Source organism: Bacillus rossius, chromosome 13 (genome assembly GCF_032445375.1).
Source record: "Bacillus rossius redtenbacheri isolate Brsri chromosome 13, Brsri_v3, whole genome shotgun sequence".
Classification (NCBI taxonomy): Eukaryota; Metazoa; Arthropoda; class Insecta; order Phasmatodea; family Bacillidae; genus Bacillus; species Bacillus rossius.
Window position 1 is genome coordinate 7,950,719 of NC_086340.1, and position 26,342 is coordinate 7,977,060.

Genomic DNA, 26,342 nt, shown 5'->3' on the forward strand with positions numbered 1-26,342 from the left:
ATTCTCAAAATCATTTTACCGTCTTGTTATTTCTCGTCCGTGTCACAACAGGTGTTCGCACCTCTCTGTGGGAAAAACCCAAACATCTAAACTGCTAGTTTTGCTACAAAATAAGGTAGCTGGCTATTTCTTTTAATGAACATCTCGTCAACTCGTTCTGCTTTTTATCCCGGCAAGGGGGAAGACACTCTGACCTAATCTCAGCCCATTGACCCCTTCGTCCGGACAGGAATGCTCTACCGCGGTGCAGGTGCTGTAGAGAAACGGTAATATTAAGGCTAATGATCACTTTTGAACAAAAATCATCTATTCTGCCAATATTGGGAAATTTATTTCATAATACCAGTAAAGGTATTGTTTTATTTTAGGAGATATAAGGTAAAATGTTACAATACCTGCAACATTTCAACAGCTTGTTCTATAGGCCAATGCATCAGTGAGTTAGCGTCAATTGTATGTAAAATTTTTTATGATTAAATTTTTTTTTCGAAATCCCTCATATTTCCAAAATATTCTTGCATTCTCCACTGACTGCTGTTGTTTGCATGGAAACACATACAGTTAAATTAAATTTGCGATGATGATGATGACGACAAGTCCTGATTGCTAGGTTCTGAGCTCAGTGACTCCAGATAAAAGCCACGGTGGTTAGAGGTTCTTACGGCAGGGAGAGTCTGCGACACTTTGTCATTGCGTTCCATGTGAGGAGGTGAAGTGACAGTTTTCACCTCCTATATCCAATCACATTGTAGGGTATGCTAGGGGTTAAAGTTGCTTGTTAATTAAATCTTCTTTAGTTTCCTTGTAGTCCCTTGTATCTTATTAGTTTTTGCTACAGTGCAGTAGCCATTATTGTGTATAATAAACTCAACATTCAGTTGCCTATAATATTGAACTGAAATGTATTTTTCCTACAATACACTTTTTGTTACCATTTTAAAAGTCAAGAGACACATGATCTCACAGGGGAAATAAATTTGTTAATGCCGATTATTCACTGCCCTCTTCAGACATTCAATAAAATTATGTACTAAGCCTTAATGAGGTCAAAATTTCAATAGTAAACTACAGTTACTTGTTATAAATAAACAAGTCCACGATGCTAGCAACAAAAATACTTGGAATACTGGACTGTCATCATGAAAATTCAGCGACATTCACAACAAAACAATTCATGCTTTGCGCAGTACATCTCGTGAGGGGGCTCTTTGAATGAGTAATAAACCAGACACATTTTATTACAAACAAACTTTATAAAAAAATGTTCAAGCAAATATTTTAAAAATATAATGCTACACAACTACTATCCTTCAAATCTGTGATGCAGTAAAAACTTCCACTTGAAACCAAACACACGTATTTTTGCACATCAATAACAGTACCTCCTTTAAACGATTCATGCAATGGCGAATTTCAATTTAATGCAATTTCTTGGACGCAAGTCATTGCTGTTTTGATGACAAACAGTACAAAACTGCAATGACATATGTCCAAGAAATTGTATTAAATCAATAACCCTATAAAGAAACTATTAAAAAAAACAAATGCTCTAAAAGCTCACAATAGTATTTAGTTATAGATTTTCTCTATAAAAAAAATTCTCACCAACATATTTACATTGCATATTAAGTCGAAGCTTAGTAAACAATAAAACAGCAAAACATTTTACAGCTTCTAATGCAAAAAATTACTTTGGTTATAGCATTCTCATGTAATAAACCACAATGACCACACCAATGTTAAAACATTAGCAAATCCTTCAAACACATTTTAAAAAATAATTTTTTTTTTTGTTGCATGCCTGTATCATCTGCATATGGTAAATGTGAACAGTCCATTTGGTTCAAAAACTTTATCATCACTCAAATCTTGATACAATTCATGAAGTGGTACAGATACAAAATAAATGTATACAGTATATTAAATATGTATACCTATATGGCACATGAACAGTAAACATGAAAACAATCCAGTAAAATGTTTCTACTTTATATGTACACAGATGTTGGGACAAATCATCAAAAGTGGTTGACAGTGTACTTATAAAGTTACATAAGTTTTACAAATGTCAGTTCTAGAGGTCAAACATTTAAGTACCTTCAATAACACACAGCCAAGAATTTTTTTTATTGCACTTATATCTTATAATAACAGAACATTTTGCACAACACTCATCATATAAATTTCAAATTCAAGGTGGACACACAAGAATTTCACCAAGGGTCCATTTTACAAAAGTACAAGTTCGTAACTAACCAGTAATTTTTTTACAAGTATATATAGTATATACTGTTACAAGTGTTTCACAAAGTACTCCTGTAAGCTTGTAATGACAAGTAAATTTTTAAGTCATTTACTTGCATGTTTTCTTAAAAACTTGAGTGATTGAGAACTGTAGCTAATAAACATGAAGCTGACACTTGTACATGTACGTGCTATTTTCTACCAACCCCAGAAGGTAGGTAGGTTACAATTAGAAGTTTACTGATAATTATCCTAAAAAAACTTTGTGGTCTTATTTTTTCCACTACAGAGTTAAAATGGAAAGTACAGCTGAATTAAAATCACGAACAAATTAATGCAACAACTACACAGTTATAACCGAAACAGTACGGTAAGACTTAGTCTCACATACCATAGAGATAATTTTAATTTTTTTTTCGCCATTACTATAATTTAAGGACTACCGTATTTTTAAAAATTTACCTTGTTACTTCCCTTGAATTTCTTGTTCTGCCACAAATATTTTCAACAGATACATATTTCACTGGGTGTAAAATGGCATGCTACTCTGCCTGCTGTTTGCTTTCAAATTACTTTAAGTCAATTTGGACAATATTCCAAGATAAGTAAGATAAGTGAAAAACAAGAAAAAGGCCGTCTAAATTTTACGGTGTCGACCAAAATTTGGACAGCCTAAATTCAATGCTACAAAGAGCAACATGAATTACACGAGCTCAACAAATACAAGACACTTGTAGGTTCTTCTCTAATTTTTAAAATGATTTTTTTTGTTTTTTAACTTTCAGATTCATGTAAATACGTTGTCATTCACTATTCAAAATTGAGACAATAATACAATCTACAAAGCAGTATAAAAGTTTCATTTGGATTATGAGGGCTTGTACAAAAGGTTGGGTAAAACTTAAGATTCCCCTTTTCAAGGTGTTTTTTTTTTGTTTTGAGTTTCAATTGAAAAAAGACCACCAAATAATATAAAATGGAGAGGTTTCCACTGTTTATTTTTTATTGTGTCTTTAAATGTTTGTACAAGTGTTATGAAAGATATTCCTTATACAGTACAACCCGGTTATAACATTCCCGTTTTTAACATTTTCCCGCCTATAACACCATAATTTCATGGTCCCGTCATTTCTCCATTTATCACAATGCTTTAATTTCCCGCCTGTAACAATATTAAAATTTCTACATTCCCGCCTTTAACGTTCAAATTTTCTTTGATAACTGCCACAAAATGCAGTATCCCTTCCTTCAAAGTCATAATTTAGAGCGAAACCATAGCTAGAAAATACAGCACGCATATACAAACATCAGATGTTTACATTTGAGTAGTTCACCATAGACGTGGTACACACGCACTCCACAACTTTCACCGGATCGACTATCAATATGGCGTCCTGTTCGCGCTTCTTAGCCTATGATTTGTTCCTTTATACTTATGATGCGCATTTTGTGCACTGATACATGGTCGGAAACAATGCTACTATAGTCTATGGTGCTGGTTTTTGTTTCAAAGGTTTAACACCTTGAGATGGTTAACTGTTCTATGGATATATTCACGGCTTTTGTTTGTGGTTAACCTTTACCGTAATTTTTTTTTTTTTTTTACTTATTGTAGTCACGGTTGTATTTAATTAAAATACGCCGTATTGAAATTTTATTCAGGTTTTTGTACAGTTATGATGGCCGATAAATATAAGCGAAAATATATTCTGTAGCTGAAAAAATTCAGTTTATTAACCAAGTGGACAGGAACCCCAACAAAACGCGTGTTGTGATTGCAAATGAGTTGAATATTTCTGTTTCGACTCTGAACTGTATCGTACAAAACATTTTGTTTTCTTTAGCATATTATTAGGTATTATCTATAAATAAAATTAACCAATTTTCCACTCTATTGCTGTACTTAGTGTAATACACTTGTATTTTGTGTTGTTTTACCTATACTTTTTTAATTTAATCAATCCACGCATAATTTTTACAAAGTGAAGATGATTTCCTGCTTATAACATTTTCCTGCTTATAACATTTTTTTATGTTGGTCCCTTGGAGAATGTTATAACAGGGTTGTACTGTAGTTTGACAAATCTTGTACTAAATTTTTCTCACCGACATCACGATAGAAACCATAATTAACCTTGTGTGTTTAAACAATGTGGTGTCAGCAAATACCTGTGCTATACAACAGACGCTTTGTTTGAATTTCCAACACGAAACCCCAAGACTTGGAGTTATACTGAAAGCTGTAACCTCTCGGAACGTCGAGTGATGCAGCCCACACGAGCAGTGTGCAATTAACCACATTTCTGCCCAGTATAAAATTTAAAAAAATCCCTTCTCAGAGAACAAAAGGCATTTATTACAGAAAAATGCAAACAGCAAAGTAAATATGAAATTAAAAGGTTGCAGTGGTGAAAATATTGTCAAAGGCTGGCAAGTCAGAAAATATTTTGAAATGCTAAACATTCGAAAAATTTTTTTCTCTTAGGGCATAATTGGTTAAAACTTAATACCATTCTTCAAATAAACATACAATACTGGAATTATGAATGGGCCCAAAGAGCTTAAACCCACTGTCAACAATTTTTGAGGTTCAAAATTTTTTTATGAGGTGCAACAGGGACAGTTTTCATATTATTATTAGCCATGATATGCATTTTCAAATCAGCTAACCTATGAACACCACACAACTAGAGTCTAGTATGGCACACTCCCTGAGCAAATGTTCGCTTCATTGTTCTCTGAGATTCACAGAGACAATCATTACTGTTCTTCCCTGTTTCTCGAACCTTCTGTGTACACGTAAGCACAATTTTTATGTTATCCTCCTGAAAACTGCACATAACCAAAATAAATTATACTGTGTAATTTCCATAAAAAAACAATACTACTACTAGCAGTGTATCAAATTAACAGCAAATTAGTGCTAAAACGTGCCTAAGGTGATAAAAAAAATCTAAAACACCGTCCGAACGACGCACGGAAACAGAAAAGCGCACTGAGTCGGCCAGAAACGACATGGGTGTCCACAGGATTGTAGAAATAGAAAAAAAATTAGGTTTTTGATTAAACGTCACCATGTCTTTTTGTAACAACACATTCCTGACTATTTATGTTTAACCCGTTAATGACATTATTTTTAAAACGTCTGTTTCGAACATCACAACAAAATCGAAATTATTTATAGTTTTGAAGTCGAACAGAACAGATTTGAGTGTCATCGACGAATGAAAGATATAAAAATGTGTTTCTAAGACTGTTTTGTCTGGAATCCGAGAGAGTCCTGACAATTATTTACGTTCAACCCGTTAACGACATTATTTTTAAAACGTCTGTTTCGAACATCACAACAAGATCGAAACCACTTGTAGTTTTGAAGTCGAAGAGAACAGATATATAGAATGCGTCATCGACGGCCGAGCTAGGACGCGCAGTAGCGGTCCAGCGGCACGATGACGACGTGCAGCTTGAGGCAGTCGCGCTCGCGCCCCACCAGGTAGGGGCTGCGCGCCGGGCCGCGGGACCCCGCCGGGCCGCACGGCGGGTTGAGCCGCTCGTAGGGCAGCAGGCCGTCCAGGTTGAGCACCGTGTCGGCGCCGCTGAAGCGGTGGTCGCGCGTCACCACCCGCGCCGTGTGCTCCACCCGGTCCGCCACGCCGCGCACCAGGATGGCCACCCGCACGCGCACCTCGCCGCCCAGCGGCCGCTCGTTGCACGTCAGCGACAGGCGCACCTGCGCCCGGTCACCAGACAACGCTGTCACTCACCTCGGACTCTCTGAGATGCAATTTTTACTATGAAAGTGTAGCAGTCAAGGGTTGCCAGCAAAAATAACAACACAGAGAAATCACACAATATGTACCTAAATGCATGTTTCCATCAAGAAAAAATACACACCACTTCGAGGTATAGATTTCAAAAAAATGGCAGCACCAAATAAAAAACTAGTCCGACCACAGACATGCATCGCAGTACAGGAAAACACCCCGATCCACACAAAATTCGCACGGCGCAAGCAAGCAAGCAATATTCCGTGGCATTTGAGACAAGTCAAACGATGCAGTTAAAGTTCCGTCCCACACATCACGCAGATGATCTTATTTTATTCTTCTATTTAAAATCTAATAAGAAATACAAATATTTAGGGCTGATCGGTTGACCGAATTTTCGGTTCGGTTCGGTCATTTTAGTAAAAACCGAAGCCGAACCGAATTCCCAGAAAAAACCGATGATTCGGTTTTTATTAGGGCATTAAAAACTAACTTCAAGTATCTACCAAATAATGTATTTAACATTCATATTGGATAAAAAACGTACCGCTTGCATAATACATCAAAACACATTTAAGACGCATGCTAAGTTTTTCACTATAAAACGTTTAAATCATCTATTCTCTTAATGTTCGCCATTTTAACCATGGGATAGTAAAGTCAAAGCGTTTCTTACAGTTCACTATTTCCTATGTTTAACGTCGGAAGTTTATGTCGGAATACTACTATTTTCTCTTAAATATATGGTTTTTTCTTATTTAAAGGATATATCACTCCCGTTACTAAAATAATATTTATTTAATTCCGATTCGTAAGCTAAAACGGTAGAAGTTTCGTAGCATTACTTAGTTCCGTCCGTATTCTGCAGGGCGCTCACGACGCATGGCGTCACTCAGTTCTATTTTCACATCACAGAATGCGCTATACGTGCGCTAGGATCGATTAGTTGCCTTCCAAGTTCCGTTCCAAATGGCAGTTGGAGAATGAATGTGCATGTCGTCAGACCCTTCAGATGTAGTTTGTTTACTATTCGCGCGTGATTATTGCGGCTTTGCGTCGTTATAGTCTAGAGTAATTGATTTCTCGTAAAATAAAAATTCTTTTTTGCCACTACGTCTTGGTAATTGGAGGCAACTATGAACATCTGTGACGAAGGAATTAAAAATAATACCGCCCGTGTTCCGCAAAGATGATGTTACGCACGTGACGGAAAAAAAATCCTAGTAAATACCGCATACTAAATATGAATACTTTACTTGTGTATTTTGAAAATATGGTCATTATGATTCATTCTGCCTTTAATGCACTGGTAGGTTAAGACGTTTTCTTGGTTAAGACGTTTGTTTATGTTGGCTTGTCCATTAACTCCCGGCATAGAGGCTACAGTAGGAAGTTTTTATTTGTATATTGCTTTTAATCACATTATTGCTATTGAATTTTATTCCAGTACATTTCATAAATTCAAGCTGGCAACAAGGTTAATGTAATACTAATTATTAATGTTCTAAACTGTTTTGTTCTGTTCCTTTTTACACATATGGTTGTTTCAGTAGCATATAAACTTATTTATAAATACAAATAGTAGTTGAAAATAACTTTTATATTGCTGAGAAAGTGACTCCCCTAAGAAATTAAACTTTTGCAAGATATTGCAAGTAATCAAATACATACTATAGTGGAATTTTTTTTGGTATGACAGCTCAAAGAAAAATTTTGAAGTAGTGACCGAACCGAACCGAAAACCGACATTTTTAACAAAAAACCGAGCCGAGCCGAACCGAACTGAAAATGTGGGAACCGATCAGCCCTACAAATATTATTTAACCTGTGAACATGATTACCAATTCTGTTTACTAAATGAGTGTCTACTATGGTTTGCCACTAGCACATTCTAGAAGGGGTAAGGTAATCTAGCCCTGAAATCTTCTTCCATCTCTCTCCGGAGTTGCTGTTGACATGCGGAATGGCAGAGTATAAACACTGGCTAAACACAAGGGTGTCATTAGAGATAAATATGCAATGAAGGAAACGAAGAGCTTAAATTAAACATTGTATTTAATGCTACACAAATGCCATTGCAACTGTGTGCGCGCACGGAAATAAAAATTTCCGTAAAGGAAAACTGTGCTACTTCGAATCTATGACCGCCCTATTTTAAATCATGCCATAATTTATTGGCATTGGTACTTCAAATCCAGGTAAATCACACAGTTTTACTTTGAGGGTAGGGTGTACTGGATACTGTTTTCAGCTCAATCCTTTTGACATTCTAAACTTTCTGCAAACACAAACAGTATTGTTCAATATACATTCATTTAATAAACAATTATTTCATGAAATTTTTTTTTTACATAAATTAATGTTAGGGATGAGAAAAGCATGGTTTTTAACACCGGCGTCACAATACATTAAACCTAAAACAGAAATAAATGCTCAAATTTTAAAACAATATGACATGCCCACTAAAAATAACACTTCCTTAAATTAACAACAGGGTTATTAGATCCACAATTTTTAACAATTGTTATTGAGAAAAACAAGCATGCTAACTCTTTTGGGACAACAATCCCAGTTACCAAGAGGTTTAGACCAATGCTTGATACTAATCAGTTGAATGAATTACGTGTAGACAGGTATCGAGAGGTTGAGGTAGGAAAATGTACCATCACTAGTTTCATTTCCTAGACATTTCTTTATTTTACTGAAATTCTTATGAATACTGCATTACATTAACACAGGGTTGCCGTTTTTACGGATTTTATCTGTTTTCACAGATATTTTGATTAACGGATTAGCACTTTGAATCACGGATATTTTAATTGACGAACGCACAGACACAAATATTTGCATACTGCTCCCACTCCACGTCATAGACAACATGTCATCAAGAGACACTTCACTTTGCTACGTGTCGTTTCAGTTTTTCTAAGATAACAATTCACGCTCTACCTTTTATGTCTGGAAGCATTTTTTTATTTCACGGATGAAAGTATACCGTGCATCGTAATATCTATGACAGTTGTTTTAGACACAGTGTTCTGTTTCTCTCTTCTGAGCAATGGTGCGTTCGTGCGTGTAACGGAACACACCCAGTAATATTTGTGCGAAGTGATATCTGTGAAGGTGTTTTTACAGTCTGTGTTGTTATACCACGCAATCACGATTTCTATGATGGATTGACGGAGTGTTTACAGTTTGTTAATTTTAAAGTAATTGTTACGTACAAAAAATTCGGCTTGCATCTTTGTGGAGATAGTAATTGAAAGAAATGGAAAGGAAACGCAAGGCATCCCAGATCGAACGCTGTATAAACAACGATATAAACGTGAGTGGTAAGTAGAATTAAAGTGGTTGAAACCCGGTAAACGGTCGCTGTTGTTTAGAAATGCCAATGTTGAATGCATTGTTGCACTGCCACAACAGGACCAAAAATTTGGGGCTAGAATTCAAACCCACTGATGAGCTGAGAAAAAAAAGCTAGGAACCTGAAGAAGTGAAGCAGTTGGAGTGTTCAGGCAAGAAATGCCTGCAAATACATCATAGTCTGTGTGTATATTTTTAAAGTGATTTTTGTGAGAATCTCATACTGGTACTTAACTCCTTACATGTAAACTTATCGGTTTTTCATCTACATTCATCATTATTATTTTTAAGTAGGCCTATGCAACTGGAATGAAGGAAAAGCTAATTTTTGAAGAAATATACTTATAATACTTTGTTTTCTCCTGTGTCTTAGCTGTAAAAAAAAATGTTGTCGCGAATGAAAAACCTGTTTATGGAAATTTTCTTCTTACAGGATTTTACAGGATTTTTTATGGTCTAATACAGGATTTTATAACCATTCTTGGTGGCCTCCCTGCGCTAGAGTACTGTTTCAGTGTCGCAAAGTACTAGTATACCATCCTTATTGGAACATGCTCCGAGATTTTTTCCGCCTAATCTAGGTTTCACGTCTTTGCATTGTATGTATCTATGGACTCTATGAAGTGAAGAATCAAAACAAAGCACGGACATTGTACATATAACTTGTATTTCATTTTCTGGTGGTCTAGAATGGAATTCAAAACATGCCGAGTTGATTCCAGCCATAATGATGCTACGGAAACCAGAAGTTCATGTTAAATAAATAATAACAGCTACTGAATGTTGCCTATTTTCGTGTTTTGTCGTGTGTTGACATGTTTTTCGGTGTTTTGTCGCACGTTAATGTGTTTTTCGATGTTATTTCGCTTTATCGCGATTCACCATATAATCGGGACTCTACCTATAATGCTTTCCTGTGAATTTTTCCAACATATTAACTAGAATCTCGAGCAGATGTACCCACCGTCCGCAGCACGCACTCCGGCACCTCCACCGTGCCCTGCCACACGATCTGGTAGAACTTCATGAACCACACGCCCTTGGGGTAGATGTCGACCACCCACTCGCACGAGCGGGCGTCCGTGCAGTCGGCCAGCGCGCGGTGGCTGGAGAAGACCAGCGTGCGCGAGTGGTAGGCGGGCAGCGCGTGGAAGTTCTCCACGGTGAGCGGGGTCCCCCACTGGCCGGCCGTGTAGAGGCGCGGCGTGAACATGAGCCGGCCCCCCTCCTCCCCGGTGACGCGGCACGCCTCCGCCATCTGGCCTGCAATGTCGCAACTCACGGCTCTGTCGTCAATCACCATTACGATCACTTACATATAGGGACCGGAAAAATTTGCGGGTTCAGTGACCTGTAGGATGAACTCCACAGTTCTGCGTACACTCGGTCAAATTACCATCCACTCTTTGGCTGCTGTCTTGTGAGACGTCCCAGCGTAGCAGCCTGTGAATTCGACAAAGCTTTGGTTTGGGTGTTTCTCACTGGCCCCGAGTCATCCAGGTGAGTTGTGAACCAATATCAGAGGCAGCACTGAGGTACAACGATTTGTATTTTAGCCTATCGCGAAATGAATTTGCAAATTTTTTTCCGGTCTCTACTTATATAACATTTTACAGCTTGCAATCAACAATTTTCAAATAACTGAAGATAAAACTTACGATCAAACAACTATAAAATATCAAAAATTAGCACAAATAGCCCTTTAAATAATAGTAAAGACAGTAAAACAAAATTACCAACATGGAGTGTAAACCCAACCTTTAATAAAACAAAATTCCCAAACTCAAAATAGTGAATGAGACAGCACACCAGACGGCATGATGTGAAAATTAAGTCAAGTGGCCGTAATGCTGGCATCCAGGGAACAAACAGGGTGTTGTAGACCAAGGGATAACGTGTTTGGACACGTTAATGGCAGGGTCGTTCTTTCCTCTGCCACACAACAAGTCTCTCAGCAATATAAGGTCTCGCTTCCTCCTCTACTGTACAGAGGATATTATGCCACCGCAAAATCCAGCAAGTTTTATAAAACATTCTATGCATTTTACTAGTTCTTCTAAAAATTAATTTAAAACAAATTTAAGGGACTATCAAAAAATAAAAAAATAAAATTTTATATACGTAATAGAATTTAGAATCAGGCAAATTCTACAGTATATCACGGAAAAGTTAACAGCGATGAATCTAAAAATTCAAAACTTCCTATTCAATGCAATTCTCTTACTTATACCAAGTTTTACCAATTAACAACTGTAATAAGAGTATTTTCCCAATATAACTACCACACTGTCTTGACAGCAACTTGAAAATCGATTACTGTAGCATGTGATCTTTGGCAAGGTCAAGATTATTACCTACACAAAGTGATCAGAACATAACAGCGGGACCAAAAACAACATGCAACTTCTTTTTTTTTTTCCTATCTCTCTCTCCAAATTTTGACGCTCTAAGATAACGGTGCCACAACTATGCGATGAAACATGGGATTAAGATCTCACTGCAGTCGGTCCGAACTGGCCCCGGGGGGGTCACCCGGAGACGCGAGGTCGAAGGGGGGGGGGACACGAGAGGGACGGGACCGCCGAGCGGAGGCGCTCACCCTTGTGGTACATCATGCCGATCTTCATCCTGTCCAGGAAGAACTCGTTGGTGGTGAGGGGCGACAGGATGAGGTCGGCCAGGGCGCGGGGCGGGATCATCGGGAAGCGGATGTGCGACATGACCTCCCTGACGAGCTGCTGCATGTGGGCGTCGTCCTGGGTTGCGGAGCCCCCTCCCGCCGCGCGGAGCCGCGCGTGCTGGCCGTTCAGCCACTTGACGGCCCACCTGCGGCAGACGGCACGCCTCGCCACTCGCCACTCGCGCTTCCCGACGCCGGGCCCAGGCTTCTACCCCGAGCCGGATGTTCCGTAGTTCCCTGAAACTAACCCTGGCCAGTGGCGTAGCCAGGATTTGTGTATGGGGGGGTGTTAAGAAGCATGACCCCCCCCCCCCCCTCGTAAAAAATTAGGGAGGCCGGGGATCCTCCCTCGTGGAAAATTTTGGATTTTGAGGTGTAAAATAGTGCTATTTTTAGCAGTTTTCGGTACTTAAATTTCAAATATTGTAAATGGTAAATTTTTATTTAATTTTAATATGAAATTTGTTTGAGTGATGAATAAGTAATTTAAGTAAAGATTTGGTGATGGGGGGGAGGGGGGGGGGGGGGGGGGTTAACACCTAAACCCCCCCCCCCCCCCCCCGGCTAAACCAATGACCCTGGCAAATGCTGCGATACAGGGGAAATACACTAAAAAAACTCTGCAACATCAAGGAATCTATAAATATATAAAACTAGCTGCCCGACCCGGCTTCGCAAGGTTGTATTAATGGGGCGAAAAAATGAGACCAAATCTCTTATTTACAGTTTATAATAAATGAAATAAAATTAAAATTAATTAATTTTGACAAAAAAAACTTAATACAACAATTACACGCAACGTTGTCATGGAGACGAAGTACCCACTGTTTCCCGGGCTTAAACACCAATCAACATTGATAATCAGTTTATTATTAATTATAAATTACTAAGACCATTAATCGAAATAAAAACTATCCTATCTCTCAAGTTGGAGAAAATTACACATAAATGCCAATTTTCATCAAAATCGGTTGACTTGGTGAAGAGTTCACTGGAAACAAACGTGAGGACACTGGATTTATATATATTAAGATTTTACCCTTTTAATAATACCTTTGACAATTTTCTTAACAGAGATTCATTGTAACATTTTAATGTACCAGGAAAAAAAAAAAAACACTTTTTGGTCAGTGAAAGTACATACTTTATACTGAACAGTTAGTAAATGCAAAACATCTTGTAAGGTTCCGGAAATAAATACTTTAAAACGAGGTTCTTTGTAATGAGGTCTCACTGTCGTTCCTTACACAGAGTTTACAAATACCTGGTCAAACCAATTCAAAAAATTTTTTTCAGGACCTTTAAATAAATTTTATTTACAACTTTTTTGATATAACAAATTAAATATGTGTAAATGTGATCCAAAATAGAACAAATAATACAAGAGCTGAATGCCACCTCTCTGTATTTCAATGATACAGGTTGGAAACAGACATTACTCACCATTCAATTCAAACTGACAGGTGTGAAAGAAAAAAAAATGCTGTTATTGTTTATGGAACAAAGCAGCACAGAAACAAAATAAGCTAGCCAATCACGAATAAGCCACTTCACTCGGGCATGTTAAATCAACACAGCACATTTCCAAACAAAACAATTTTATAAGCTAAACAATGAAAATAACAAGATCATATGGACATAGTTATGCAAAAAAGGAACCAACCCACATGAAACCTATTCTGAGTATATTGAGGTTAAAGTTAATTATAAATTGTAATTCTCGTATTGATAACATAATGTGGGTATAATTTTAATGGTCTAGTATAAATAGTGATATAATAATAGCAACGACGGTACGATCAACCGTGTACTATTTTAATTTATTTTCAAATAAAATATAACAAAATTGTGGGTTGGTTTCTTTTTGCATAACTACGTCCATATTAGATAATTAAACGTACATCGTATTATCACAGTGTTTTGTATGGCTGGTTGCTGCGAACGTGTTTGACGGCCCACAACCTCACCCAGGGCCACAACTAGAGTCTCTGGCACCCGGGGCATGAATGGATTCATGCACCTGCCCTCCCCCCCCTTTTTTTTTTGCACATACCACACCAATAAAGCGGGGTGTGGTCCGTGGGCCCTCCCACGGGAAAATGGTGCTATTTAAGAAATTTCCATACCCACACGTAACAGTTTCTGTGCTACTGTACCTTCCATGCATGAACCCACTATGTCCATAAAGTAGTCCGTATAATCACTGGACTTGTTCATTAAATATATGTTGAGACGTTATATTGTAAATCAAATTAGAAATTCCTGGCATGCAAGTTAAAAAACTTTTTACCGGTTACCGGTTGTAGTAGGAATTGCAATGCAAGCGATTTCGGCGCCCCCACAGCTTTGCGCCCGGGGCGTATGCCCCGCTTGCCCCCCCCCCCCCCCCCCCGCCTAGTTGCGGCCCTGAACACACTGCAATCAAGCGATCGGGCCCGAGCACTCACTGGTATAGCGTCATCTCATCCTCCACCACCAGGTCGCTCTCCTGCAGCAGGCTGACGAACACGTCCGGCTCGAAGTGCTCGAAGTCGTCGGCGCCGGCCACGAGGTCCAGGTTCTGCTTTATGAACTGCCTGCACTCCTGCAACACACGACAGAGCGGGCTCTCTCTCGCGACCGGGCCCGGTCTTCCGCGTCCCCTGCGGCCGGGAACAGACCGCGACAGCGCTGTCTCTCGTCCCTTAGTCGGCAGCCTCGTCTTTCACTCTCTCTCCTCCCCCAACGCACAATCGTGCCAAGTGCTGTCCTTGTTTCCGTGTGCTCTGATGCCGGACAACAACAGTTTCAGCCACAACTTTCATGACGTAATGTTTTTTTTTTTTTTTTTTTAAAGTGAAAACTTCTTTAGCCGCGTCGAGCGATTTTTATGTTTGTATCTGAAACGTCGTATTTATGGAAGGAAAATTTGAAGTGAGAATTTTGGAAAGAAATTTTCTCGTTATTTCATCAAGAGCATCATCTGATATATTACAATTTTACGTACAAGGAGACGTAAATGATGTGCGCCATATTGATTTTAACCATTTTTGTCAACAAATGTTCTTATATCATTAAATATTAACTACCGTATTTACTCGCGTAAAGGCCCCCCTTTTTTTCCCAAATTTTCGACTCCAAAAAAGGGGAGGGGGCCTATACGCGAATTTGGAGGAAAAAATAGATTTTTCTTTTCAAGTCGTGCGTCTTTGTTCGAATTAGGGAGGCGGGGGAGGCAGCGATGCGGCAGGAAGGAGAGAGAGGCAACGACTCCGCAGGGGGGAGAGGCAGCGCTATGACAGGGGGGGAGAGAGGCAGAGGCAGCGCTTAGGCAGGAGGGGAGAGAGGCAGAGGCGTGGCTTAACCTCCCTCCTGCCAGCTAGCCAGCCAACCAGACAAAGGAGTGTTAGAATCCTTGACCCACTTCCCTTCCTCCTTCACTTCCCCTCTTCTTCTCTGACAACACTCCACATCAACACAGCGGCAGCGCGCGAGTCCAGCTTTCTTTATCTTTATGTAGTTTGAGATAGGACTAACTGCTTACGTCTGTCACGCCTCACGACGGTCCTACTGAGAACGGACAAACTGTAATACCAGTCTCTGTATCACTGCCGCTTACAAAATCACTTCCCGCCGCTCACAATACATGGCTTTCTGTTTGATGCATGCCAAGCTGCCCTGACCTTAGAAAAAACCCAGAAAAACACGTTTTTAAATTTTTTCTCAAAAATGTTTACATAACAAGGAGGGGGGCTTATACGCAGGCGGGGCCTTTACGCGAGTAAATACGGTATTAAAAAAATATCACCAGATATATAATCTACTCTATGATAAATAATTAAACTGCCTAAAGTGCTTCCACGGGCTGCTATATGCCTGTGAAGTTAAGCCAGACAAATGGTTTCTTGCAAATAATAAGAGAAGGTATATGATATTTGATATGTATCACTGGCCATCTGGGTAGCATTTAACACAAAAAATTTCTACAACCACAGCAAAACTTGTCCCTATCGTAAAATAATTTCATTTAAATGATTGGGGGTAACACCACCACGTGGAACTTGTCGCCCAGCAGTTTTATTAGTGTGATGGGAATTGGCTGGAGGGGAAAAGAGGGGGGAGGGAGATCAGTTTTAACTTTCTTGTTCTGCAGCTTTGAATGAGTGTCCATCTCATGTCAACAAGCATGTCCTTTAGTATCTGTTAGCATACCGCCCTCTAACTAGTCTGTGAAGGATCTGGTATTAAAACTCTAATTATTGATGTCTAATCCCGTAACTATTTTTGTCTGATCCCCATGATTATTTTTATCACACTGCAAAATACTTTCTTTATCAATGTATCAAACAAATTGTTCATTCTGGCCACGCTGTTGAGAGATTTCAATGCAGCACCAAACACTGCTGACTGCAAGAGTGGATGGAGGTGGTTCCTGCCATCCCGCTCTGGGAGACCAGCAGCGTTGAGTGCTGCCCGGTGTGTGGGAACTCGGCGCGACGGCGACGCGAGTGCCGCACCGCAAGGGAGACGAGCGGCAACGCCGGCGCACCTGGGCGACGGCGTTGTGGCCGCAGTTGGAGAGGTACTGCAGCCAGCCCACCAGCTGGCCCTTCACGGCCGCGAGCGCGACGTGCGCGCGCATGTAGCTCAGGCACAGCTCTGCCAGGTCCTGCAACAGCACGGCCGCGCGACGCCGTCACAAGTCTCTTCCTCGACTTCCCCGGTACGAAAAAAAGCTACGCATTTTCCAATGCCAACGAATTAAACCCAATTATGACGAAATGAGTCGGAAAACTATTACATCGAACAAAATCACTCGATACAACACAAACGAAATGATTTGTGCCCAAAATGTACTTAATAAAATAAAATAAAGTAGAAAAAGATCAAAAAGCACCAAAAGAAACCCATTCATAACGAAATTAAGTGTACTTTAATAGAAACATTTATCAATGATTAAACGCGTGAATTGTAACGAAAAATAATCTACGGAAAGGACTGAAATGTGTGGAAATGTTATCTACTTGTACATATTAATGTGAAATAAGCGAAATAATCTTAAATGATTACAATGGAAATGAAATAAATCCAATTATATCGAATTGAGTCGGAAAACTAATACTATTTCAATTAAATACGATTTACTAAAATACCAAACTCAAGCTGTCCAAAGCCAAAAGTTTTAATTTTCTACAGAAAGATTTTTAGTTTTATTTATCATCAAATCCTTTCATAATCAAAAATTTATTTTATAAATGTTACAGATTTTATAGACATACACGGATATAGCTACAAATAATTTTGCAAATCGTTGGGTAGCAAAGTAGAATTAAAGCACATATACTTCTGCTTTGCGTTGATGAACTAAATAAAGTGCTCTTAACCACCCTGAGCCAGTTACAAAACAAGAAGTGGTTATCCAATCACGTGCAAACCCATCAAAGAATGTGACCTTTTTATCGAGCAATGTGTACCCAAAAATGGCTTGATTTATGTACAGACATGTTGAGTCTAGCTTGGAGTGAAATGAATCCACTAAATGATAGTGGCTTTATCCGTGGTATTTTTTTTTGTGACTAAGGAATTTCATACAGCTCAAATATAAGATTTAATTACAAACCATGTGACCGTTTTCCCTAACCTAATGTTGGAGAGGGTGGCTTCCAAACTATAATTTAAGTTGAAAATGCCCCGCAGATCCATGCTTCATCTGGGATCGAACCCAGGGCCCCTTGCAACAAATGAATCAAGAAGAACAACCCGGTTTTTAAAAAATAAGTCTCATTGAAGCATAGCCTCCTTGAAGGGCGAATTTAAGTTTTAACATTACAGCAAGTTTCCTGTTAGGTGAAAAATAAAAAAAAAAATTAAAAAAAATATATATAAAAATTAACTCTTTATGCACTCTAATTTTGAATCAGGTTTGCCATTTTTTTAAAAAAATTCTGTTCTGAACTATTTTTCAAGCGTTATCTCTCCAATTTCTTGAATCATGTGAGACTGTTCTATGCAAGGGTTAGGAGGGCCAGATTCGACAAAGAATCGGAACGGGAAATAAGGATGGCGGAACCTGGCTCAACAGAGGAGTTCAAAGAGTTAGTAAATGTTTTCCTTTTTTTCGAGGGACAGAGATAAATCTTCCTGCCAGAACAGTAAGCAAGTTGCAATGTTCCAGTGGAGGCGGCGTGGAAGCGTCACCTTGACGATGTACTTGTCAGCCAGGCTGAGGAAGGGCATGACGAGCGCGTGGTTCATGCGGATCTGGCCCGTGTAGAGGTAGCGCAGGAAGTGCCCGAACACGGCCGCGCACGCCTCAGACTCCTGCAGCACTACGCGGCTCTCCTGGGACTCCGACCACTCGGGGTTCATCAGCATCACCTGCCCCCCCCCCCGACAATACACAGCCCGTGTCACCCCGGGGTCGGTGCCACCCCCCAGCGCTTCTCCGCAGCGGGGGGTGGAAACTGGTGCCAACCGAGGAAATACATGACAAGGAAGAACACTACAGGCGAGTGAAAAAAAAAAAAAACTTCTCTTTCAATGATGCCTGCCGTGTTTTCCACCAACCACAATAGTGGCCGGCCAAAGGTACACAATATCATAACTGGACTACATTTGCTTGGCTCAACTGAATCTTCGGGCAAGTTACAATGTCATGGTTCAATAGGAAACTTGAAATACCAAAACTTTTTCTGACGTTTACAGCTTTTTTTTCCAGATCCGAATCGACAAGTTTCCCCGACCTTTCAGAAACAAATCATGCCCACGGCTCACTTGGTGATGCTTTTTTTTTGGGGGGAAAAAGACGTATGTGCTTTCAAATGCCATTTTAGATACATACATATATATGTTTGTCTACAATTGCTATGGATTCACCTAAAGCTAACAAATTCAGGCTATCGAACTTGTATGTAAGCATCCGGAAATTAGTTTACCCCTCTTTGTGCTTACAGTAAAAAGACCAGGGTGTCAGGAAAGGGAAAATCAACAAAATTTCGTGATTAGTAAATGTTTGAGCAGTTTTTGAGTGTATGTTGGCAGCAATGGTATTTTTGGTTTAATTTTGATGCCACAAGAAAAAATTACAGAAATATTTGATGATTTCCCTGACCTTTCCTGAACATTTTAATTTCCCTTATCCTTGTCCTTGCACAAAATAATTATTATTATTGGTTAGTTCAATTCTTACAGATAAGCCCCTAATTTCCAGAGTTATTTTTTTAGTAAATATCTAAAATTTTCAGCCCTAACATTTAATTACATCACTAATCACAGTTACTTTATAGTTTCAAACTAAGACAGCAAAAATATACATTTTTAGGTTGAAGGTGAGATACAAAATACGCAAAATGAATTCGAAACATTTTTTATGGATAAAATTCTAATCACTTGGCCGAAATTCTCCAATTGTATAGGTTGCACATGCGCAAACGTTGTTCGCTGCCAAAATAACATTAAAATTTAAGGATTAAGGGTCTTAATTCAACTAAAGACAAATTAAGGACTATTTTTTAAGGATATTACGGATAGGTACAAACCCTGCAAGAGACTCAAATTACAGGAACCAGGATAGAATCCATGGTTTTTCGCGGTGTCCTGAATTCGATCCCAGTAATGTGCCTATTCCCACACCGATGTCGCCGGTCTGTGATCACACGTGCTCGCTGTCTCTGACGAACGACCCCAATGTCCACGAGATAAGCCGTCGAGGACTCACCTGGAACACCTGGCTGGACGCGCACAGGATGAGACGATGTGCCGGGTACTCGACACCTCCCACCACCAGGCTCACGTCGTTCATCAGCCGCTCCGAGTGCAGCCTCGCGATCTTCTGCATGATCATGCGGGAGTTGTTGTACTGGGCACACACGCGCATACAGGGTGTCAGGACAGTTCCAGTCTCTCGGCACACAGCATGTCCCAATACGTCTAGTATCTTAGCACACAGCGTATCCCAATACGTCTGGTCTCTCAGGGGAGACGGGAGAATCAAAATAGTTCTTAACTTATCTACAAGGAGTCAAACTTACAATCAACTTTCAGTAACTGTTATCTATGTTACAATCCTGTTAAAACACAGCGATGGAATATAGGAAACTTTATTCATTGATTTTAATCTGTGATTGTAATTTGTAATGAGTGTTGAAAAAGGAATTTATGTATATATTGTAAATATGCATACTTATATTAATTTGACTAAGCCCATATCCCCAAGTGTATTATGAAACACAGGCCTTTTGATATATCTATAATATGGGAAATTTTATTCTTTAATTTTAATTTGTGACTGTAATTTGTTATGAGTATTGAAAAAGGAATGTATGTATATATAGTAAATATGTATACTTATATTAATTTGACTAAGCCCATATCCCCAAGTGTAATGCTTGTAAGGGGATCTAGTGGTGGATTATAATAAATAAATAAAAAAAAAAAACTTCAGCAATTGCTTGAGACAAATATAAGCTTTGCAAATGCTGCAAAGCGCAATGCAAGAACATAATTTTTTAACACTACGTCGGTATACAGTACTGCCAAAATTGACTTAAGTCAAAAAGTGGGGGGGAAAAAAAAGGATACTAAATTACTATCTACCTAGTAAAGGGCAGCAGTATCTAAATTAGTACACAAAGAATTAAAATGTCGCAATTCAAAATCTGGATAGCTAAATTACTGTTTGTTAAAAACTTATGGAGTTAACTTATTCAGCTTTGCCACTTTTTTACTTGGTCACTTCAGGCAGTATATCAATGATCAGTTAAAGTTAGTGGGGAGAATGACTTGAGAAGGATCATACCCTGCTGTAAGTAGTTCCCAATCTTTTACGCTGCTGTCGTCTGGTTTCAACTAACTGTCTACAGCATTTAACTATCAGGAGACTTCAGTTACAAGACAGTTCCACTAGGCACGAACATCGACTTCATAGTGTGTCCAAACAAGTAGTTTGCTGAGCATATAATTTAATTTAACAATACATGCGAACCGCAAGCAGTGGCTAACTATCATTATTATTTTTTTAAAGAATCCAATTAGGCGGGACAACAGTCCGACCTGCACGCTTACACCATGTGCATCATCTTCGTGGCTCGCGAACGCGGGCCTTTCACTGATATGCAATGACTTTTGTAAATGACCCCAAATGAGAGGGTTTAAAGCACACATTATCACTGCAACGGAGTAAAGAAAGGTTTCTGGCCTCTTTGTTACAGTTACGAAAATTTATTACCTCAACATCCAGGGGTTCAAATCTGTAGGATTCGCAAAAGGGGCCCATGGAAATTCACAGGGGGGAAAACCGCGACACCCGAGAATTTCGCACGTGGGGTTTTAACTGACACAAATAATCTCTGGATAGGGTGCTGATATGTCTAAGTGCATGCAATAATAAAAAAAAAAAAACTTTCAAATACAGAAAGTTTTACATAAAGCATAATTTTGACGTTTATGTTTATCGATTCCTTCCACAGTCACGAATTTGCAAGCACAAACAGGCCCCCACAGTAAGAGGCTTCTTAATTTTCAGAGCGGATCCCCCCTCCCCACAGATCTATGCCCACGTCAACAACATACCTACTGCATCACGTCAACAACATACCTACTGCATCACGTCAACAACATACCTACTGCGTCTGCCAATACAAACGATTTTGACAGTTTTATTAGCAAATAAGCTATTTTCAATAATGGACTCTACATCCATATTTGGTCGATCAGAGCCCCTCGACACGTAAAAAGGGAGTAAATGCCCAAGAGAGCGAGCAGCAAGTTCCCCTGAGAACTGCGAGGGCTGCTGCCCGCCCTGAAGAGACACTCACCTCCACGTCGTGCGACATTCTAGACCTGTGATGTGCGCCTGACGTCTTCAACCTCCGACTCATCTCAAGGCAGCGCTGCTCATGACAGGGCTACGGAAAATTACACGGAACAGTCAGCCGCTCACTGCTCACACACATTCCGTCCTAAACTCGCTATGGAGTTTTAGACATACATTAACACTGTCGATTCTGAAACACTGTGTCCCCACTAATCTGTAATAAAATTTTCTCAGACTTCCCATGACCAAAATTACACATTTCCCTGGCCAATTTTTTAAAAATGATTTTCACAATTTGCAATTTTCTGCACAATTCAAAAAGAACTTTACATATGCCATTTTATAGTGTATATGACTACATAAAAAAGTATCTGAAAAAAAAAATGCTTTCACAGCGTACATGATGGTAAACTGGAGCATGACATTTCCCTTCAAATTACTACCACTAGGGAATTTTTTTCGGGACTTTTCCAGGATTTCAAGTAAATTTCCTGACTTTCCACAAAAATCTTTGGAAACCTCTTAAAATTCCACAGGACTTTATATTTTTCCGTTTTCAAGCAAGTTGCAAGGGGAAAGTCTTGAAATAGGAGGGGGAAAAACTAGACGGTAGTTTGAACGATAGGTAAATTGAATGTTTTGGATGAAGAGAGTGTGATAGTAAGGAGTGTGGCTCAATTCAGGAGAAGAACAAGAGAAAAGTACTGTGAATACTTACCACCGGGATTGTGTCCAATTGCAGCAGTCTCCAAATATTCAAAAAACTCTCTCACACACTATTTCTTAGGGTGCAAGCAATGCAAACTCAAATGGTACATAAGTACTTCTATCTAAAGAATTCTAGACCTTATTTTAAACAACTTAACAAAAAATGCTGCAGGTATGTGGTTTTACACTTCGTTTAACAAAAAAAATGGTAAATATGTAAAGTAGCGATATTTGTGGAAAAAAAATGCTAAAAATCTGAAATTACTTTTATTATATGCTCTTTCACTTCCTCTTTTCATTAAAACTGGCGGAGATAAGAAATTCCAAATACTTTAGGAGATATCAAATTTTTTAATTTTGAACATGTAGAGTAACTGTATTTGCGGAAAAAAATGATAAAAATCTGAAATTACTTTTATTATATGCTCTTTCACTTCCTCTTTTCATTAAAACCGGCGGAGATAAGAAATTCCAAATACTTTAGGAGATATCTAATTTTTTAATTTTGCAATACTATACCTATGTAATCATTCGACCGTCGCAATTTTTGTTATTTTGCGGTGTGTTCGTGAATGCGTAATTAATTAAAATGTTCGATTAGGTCAGGTCAGTTACATTATTAATACTTTCAAACTAAGTGGACATTAAAAATAATGTGAATTAATTTTAATGGCTGTTTAGTTTTAAAATATTTATAATGTAACTGACCTGACCAAACAAACCGGGACAAAGGATGAACAGAAGGAACTAAAATGGTCGATTAGGTCATGTCAGTTACATTATAAATACTTTCAAACTAAGCGGACATTAAAAATAATGTGAATTAATTGAAATGGTTGTTTAGTTTTGAAGTATTTATAATGTAACTGACCTGACCAAACAAACCGGGACAAAGGAAGAACAGTAGGAACTCACGTAATTGATTTTTTACTTATTACTTGCGCTACAATAAACGAATAAATAATCACGTATTGGTTCATTTGAATACTGGCCAATCACGGAACTGTCACGTGACAAAATTGTCCAATAAGAAACATAATAGATACTCGTAAACAAGAAACAATTGTGATCGCCGCATGAATACACAGGTATTGTGATGAAAATTAAAAAATTTGATATCTCCTAAAGTATTTGGAATTTCTTATCTCCGCCGGTTGATTTGAAAAGAGGAAATGAAAGAGCATAGAATAAAAGTATTTTCGGATTTTTAGCATTTTTTTTCCGCATATACCGCGACTCTACATATTTACCGAAAAAATTAAAAGAACAAATGCACCTTTACTTACAGGATAGTTAATTAAGACATTTTATTAATCTTTAATCAGTTTTTCAAAAACCGCACCTAAAAGGGTAAGAAGAAAGTAGGCTAAATTATGTATTGTATGGATTATCGTCAAAAAAAATTTTAAAAATCTGAAATAACTTTCATTATATGGTCTTTTACTTCCTCTTTTCATCACACTTTATGTGCATCTTAGGTTTCCCTGTTCACGTACGTCGCAAAAAAAAAAAATCATACTTGTAAACAAGCAACAATTATGAACGCCGCATGAGTGCACAGGATGAAAATTAAAAAATTCAATATCTCCTAAAGTATTTGGAATTTCTTATCTCCGCCGGGTTTAATGAAAAGAGGAAGTTAAAGAGCACAGAATAAAAGTATTTTCGGAATTTAAATTTTTTTTTAACAAATATCGCCCAAATATGAAAATTAAAAAAGTCGATATCTTATAAGTATTTGGAATTTCTTATCTCCGCCAGGTTTAATGAAAAGAGGAAGTTAAAAAGCACAAAATAAAAGTATTTTCGGAATTTAAAATTTTTTATTAAACAAATATCGCCCAAATATGAAAATTAAAAAATTGGATATCTCCTAAAGTATTTGGAATTTCTTATCTCCGCAGGCTGTAATGAAAAGAGGACGTAAAAGAGCATTATAATGAAAGTTATTTCAGATTTTTAAATAAATTTTTTACGCTAATCCGTACACTACATAAATTTACCAAAAGTAGAAATGATTACTTTCCACCAGGTCTGATTCTTATACCACCTTTGAAATGCAAGAAAAAATTCAAGAACACTAGCAGTAGGAAATAAAATTGTAACTTATAGCCGAGGCTATTATTTGGAGTTTTTCTAAAAGTATAGTAGGTAGTATATATTATAGCGCAGGGCAGTGAAATGTGTCATGGGTGTGTGGAAGAGAGGGGAAGGGGAAAAGGACGAGATGCACAGGCCAGATGTTATGATCGGGGAGATGGGGTGATGTCTATATGTTTTAATTTTTTGTTTGTACTTTGTATATTGACAACTCCCTTCTAGTATGTACTGGAGAAAACAGGAGGCAACAAAATAAAAAAAAAATGTTACAGGAAAGGAAGTGGGTGTGAAGGTTTGGTAAAGCTGGGAAACGAGTTACACAGAAGAACTTACAGAGGGAGGAGAAACCATGAGTAGGAGATACAAAGATACAAATAAAGCTGAACAGAAAGCCAAGTGAGGACAGGTCGGAAGTGAAATGGTCTTGGGGAAGGTATTGGAAGTGAAGAAGTGTGAGTAAACTACGGAGAAAGCTTAAATAAAGATGCAGGATAGTGGTGTAGATAGACGATTACTTGGAAATGGGATGAAAGCGAACTGCAGGTTAGAATAACAAAGTTACTAAACCAAAGCCATTTGGTTTGTTTTGGTTGTTAATACTGAGCTACACTTACTTACAAGCTTCCTGTTCTATAATACAACATTCATTTTCAACAAAATATTTAAATGCGCACAACCTTTACTTAAAAAAATATCAGTCATTACCACAGAATAAACAACACGCCATAAGATAAAGCAAACAATACCGGCAGGCCAGAGATAAAAGTTATTCCATTTGTTCGATTCGACAAAGAGAGTGAAGGAGCAATATAAAACAATACGGCACGGATTCAAAAGTCAGTCGTTAGAAATTTTCAACGTTTACTTTAGAAAATTTTATTTCATAAAGGCATCTCACATAATTTAAATGCTTAAAATTATAATCATATACCTAAAAACTAAACCTTTTCCTTTGGGATTCATTATTTAAATAATTTGCCTTCGTTTCATTTAACCATTTAATTTTGTAAGTTCTTATCAATTATTAAAAAATATATAATTGAATTTATGTGAAGTGATTATTTACACTAAAAAATTTGGTTGTCTGTAAAGTCGGTTTACGGACGATAGTTTAACGTGACAACGTCATAACAAAACATTGATGAAATGATTGCATACATTTATGAATAAAATTGAATCATTTTTATTGAATTATCACTATATTGTATGGATACACAGAAGGAGTGAAATGAAATCTACAATTTAATTGATAAATTTACTTTTATTTGCACTCATTGATTCAAATATTTTTATTACTTTAATGAAGAGATTATTTTAACTATAACTTTTATACATGTTTGCTATTTAACTTCTTCCAATCTGTGTTATTCTGTCAAGGATAGGACGATGATAGGAAAAGTAGGAAACGAATGGGAGTGTTTCAAGTTTAATGTGCTTCGAAAAAGTCAAATCGATGGTTGTTCCAATCGAGTGGAAGAGAGATAGATGCGGCGCAAGCGTACAATGAGCTAGTGATGGGCAGAACGGTTCTTTTGACCGAACCGGTACTTTTGGATCAGTTCCGTGAAAGATTCGTTCAGAACGATTCGTTCATCTCGGTCATTTCGTTCTTTTCTGTGAATAGGATCTGGCTCTTTTATCAGGTGTCGTAACTCGTTCATCCTTTAGAGTATTGGCTACGTGTTTG

General features: G+C 38.2%; 1 protein-coding gene across 3 annotated transcripts; it reads right to left on the minus strand.

Moving 5' to 3' along the window:
* Positions 1-1,837: 1,837 nt before the first annotated feature.
* LOC134538191 (BTB/POZ domain-containing protein 17) lies at positions 1,838-25,396 on the minus strand. Of its 3 annotated transcripts, none has more exons than XM_063379266.1 (9): positions 25,270-25,396; positions 21,849-21,938; positions 19,751-19,891; positions 18,232-18,411; positions 16,583-16,702; positions 14,502-14,638; positions 11,974-12,200; positions 10,339-10,637; positions 1,838-5,974 (listed from the first exon to the last, which is right to left on the minus strand). In XM_063379266.1, the coding sequence occupies exons 2-9, from the start codon at positions 21,909-21,911 to the stop codon at positions 5,663-5,665; spliced, it is 1,479 nt and encodes a 492-aa protein (XP_063235336.1). In that variant the 5' UTR covers positions 21,912-21,938; positions 25,270-25,396; the 3' UTR covers positions 1,838-5,662. The 3 variants fall into 3 exon arrangements, with proteins under 3 accessions (XP_063235336.1, XP_063235337.1, XP_063235338.1); XM_063379267.1 differs by having other exon boundaries at positions 25,274-25,390; XM_063379268.1 differs by lacking the exon at positions 18,232-18,411 and having other exon boundaries at positions 25,270-25,390.
* Positions 25,397-26,342: the final 946 nt, after the last annotated feature.

What these genes read in the sequence shown, in the direction of transcription:
- LOC134538191 (XM_063379266.1), bottom strand. Translation starts at nt 21,911, where the DNA reads ATGAGTCGGAGGTTGAAGACGTCAGGCGCACATCACAGGTCTAGAATG. An exon ending in CTGACAAGTACATCGTCAAG is followed by an intron (nt 16,703 to 18,231) that starts GTGACGCTTCCA and finishes GTGCTGTTGCAG; the next exon opens with GACCTGGCAGAGCTGTGCCT. An exon ending in GCCACAACGCCGTCGCCCAG is followed by an intron (nt 14,639 to 16,582) that starts GTGCGCCGGCGT and finishes CGTGTGTTGCAG; the next exon opens with GAGTGCAGGCAGTTCATAAA.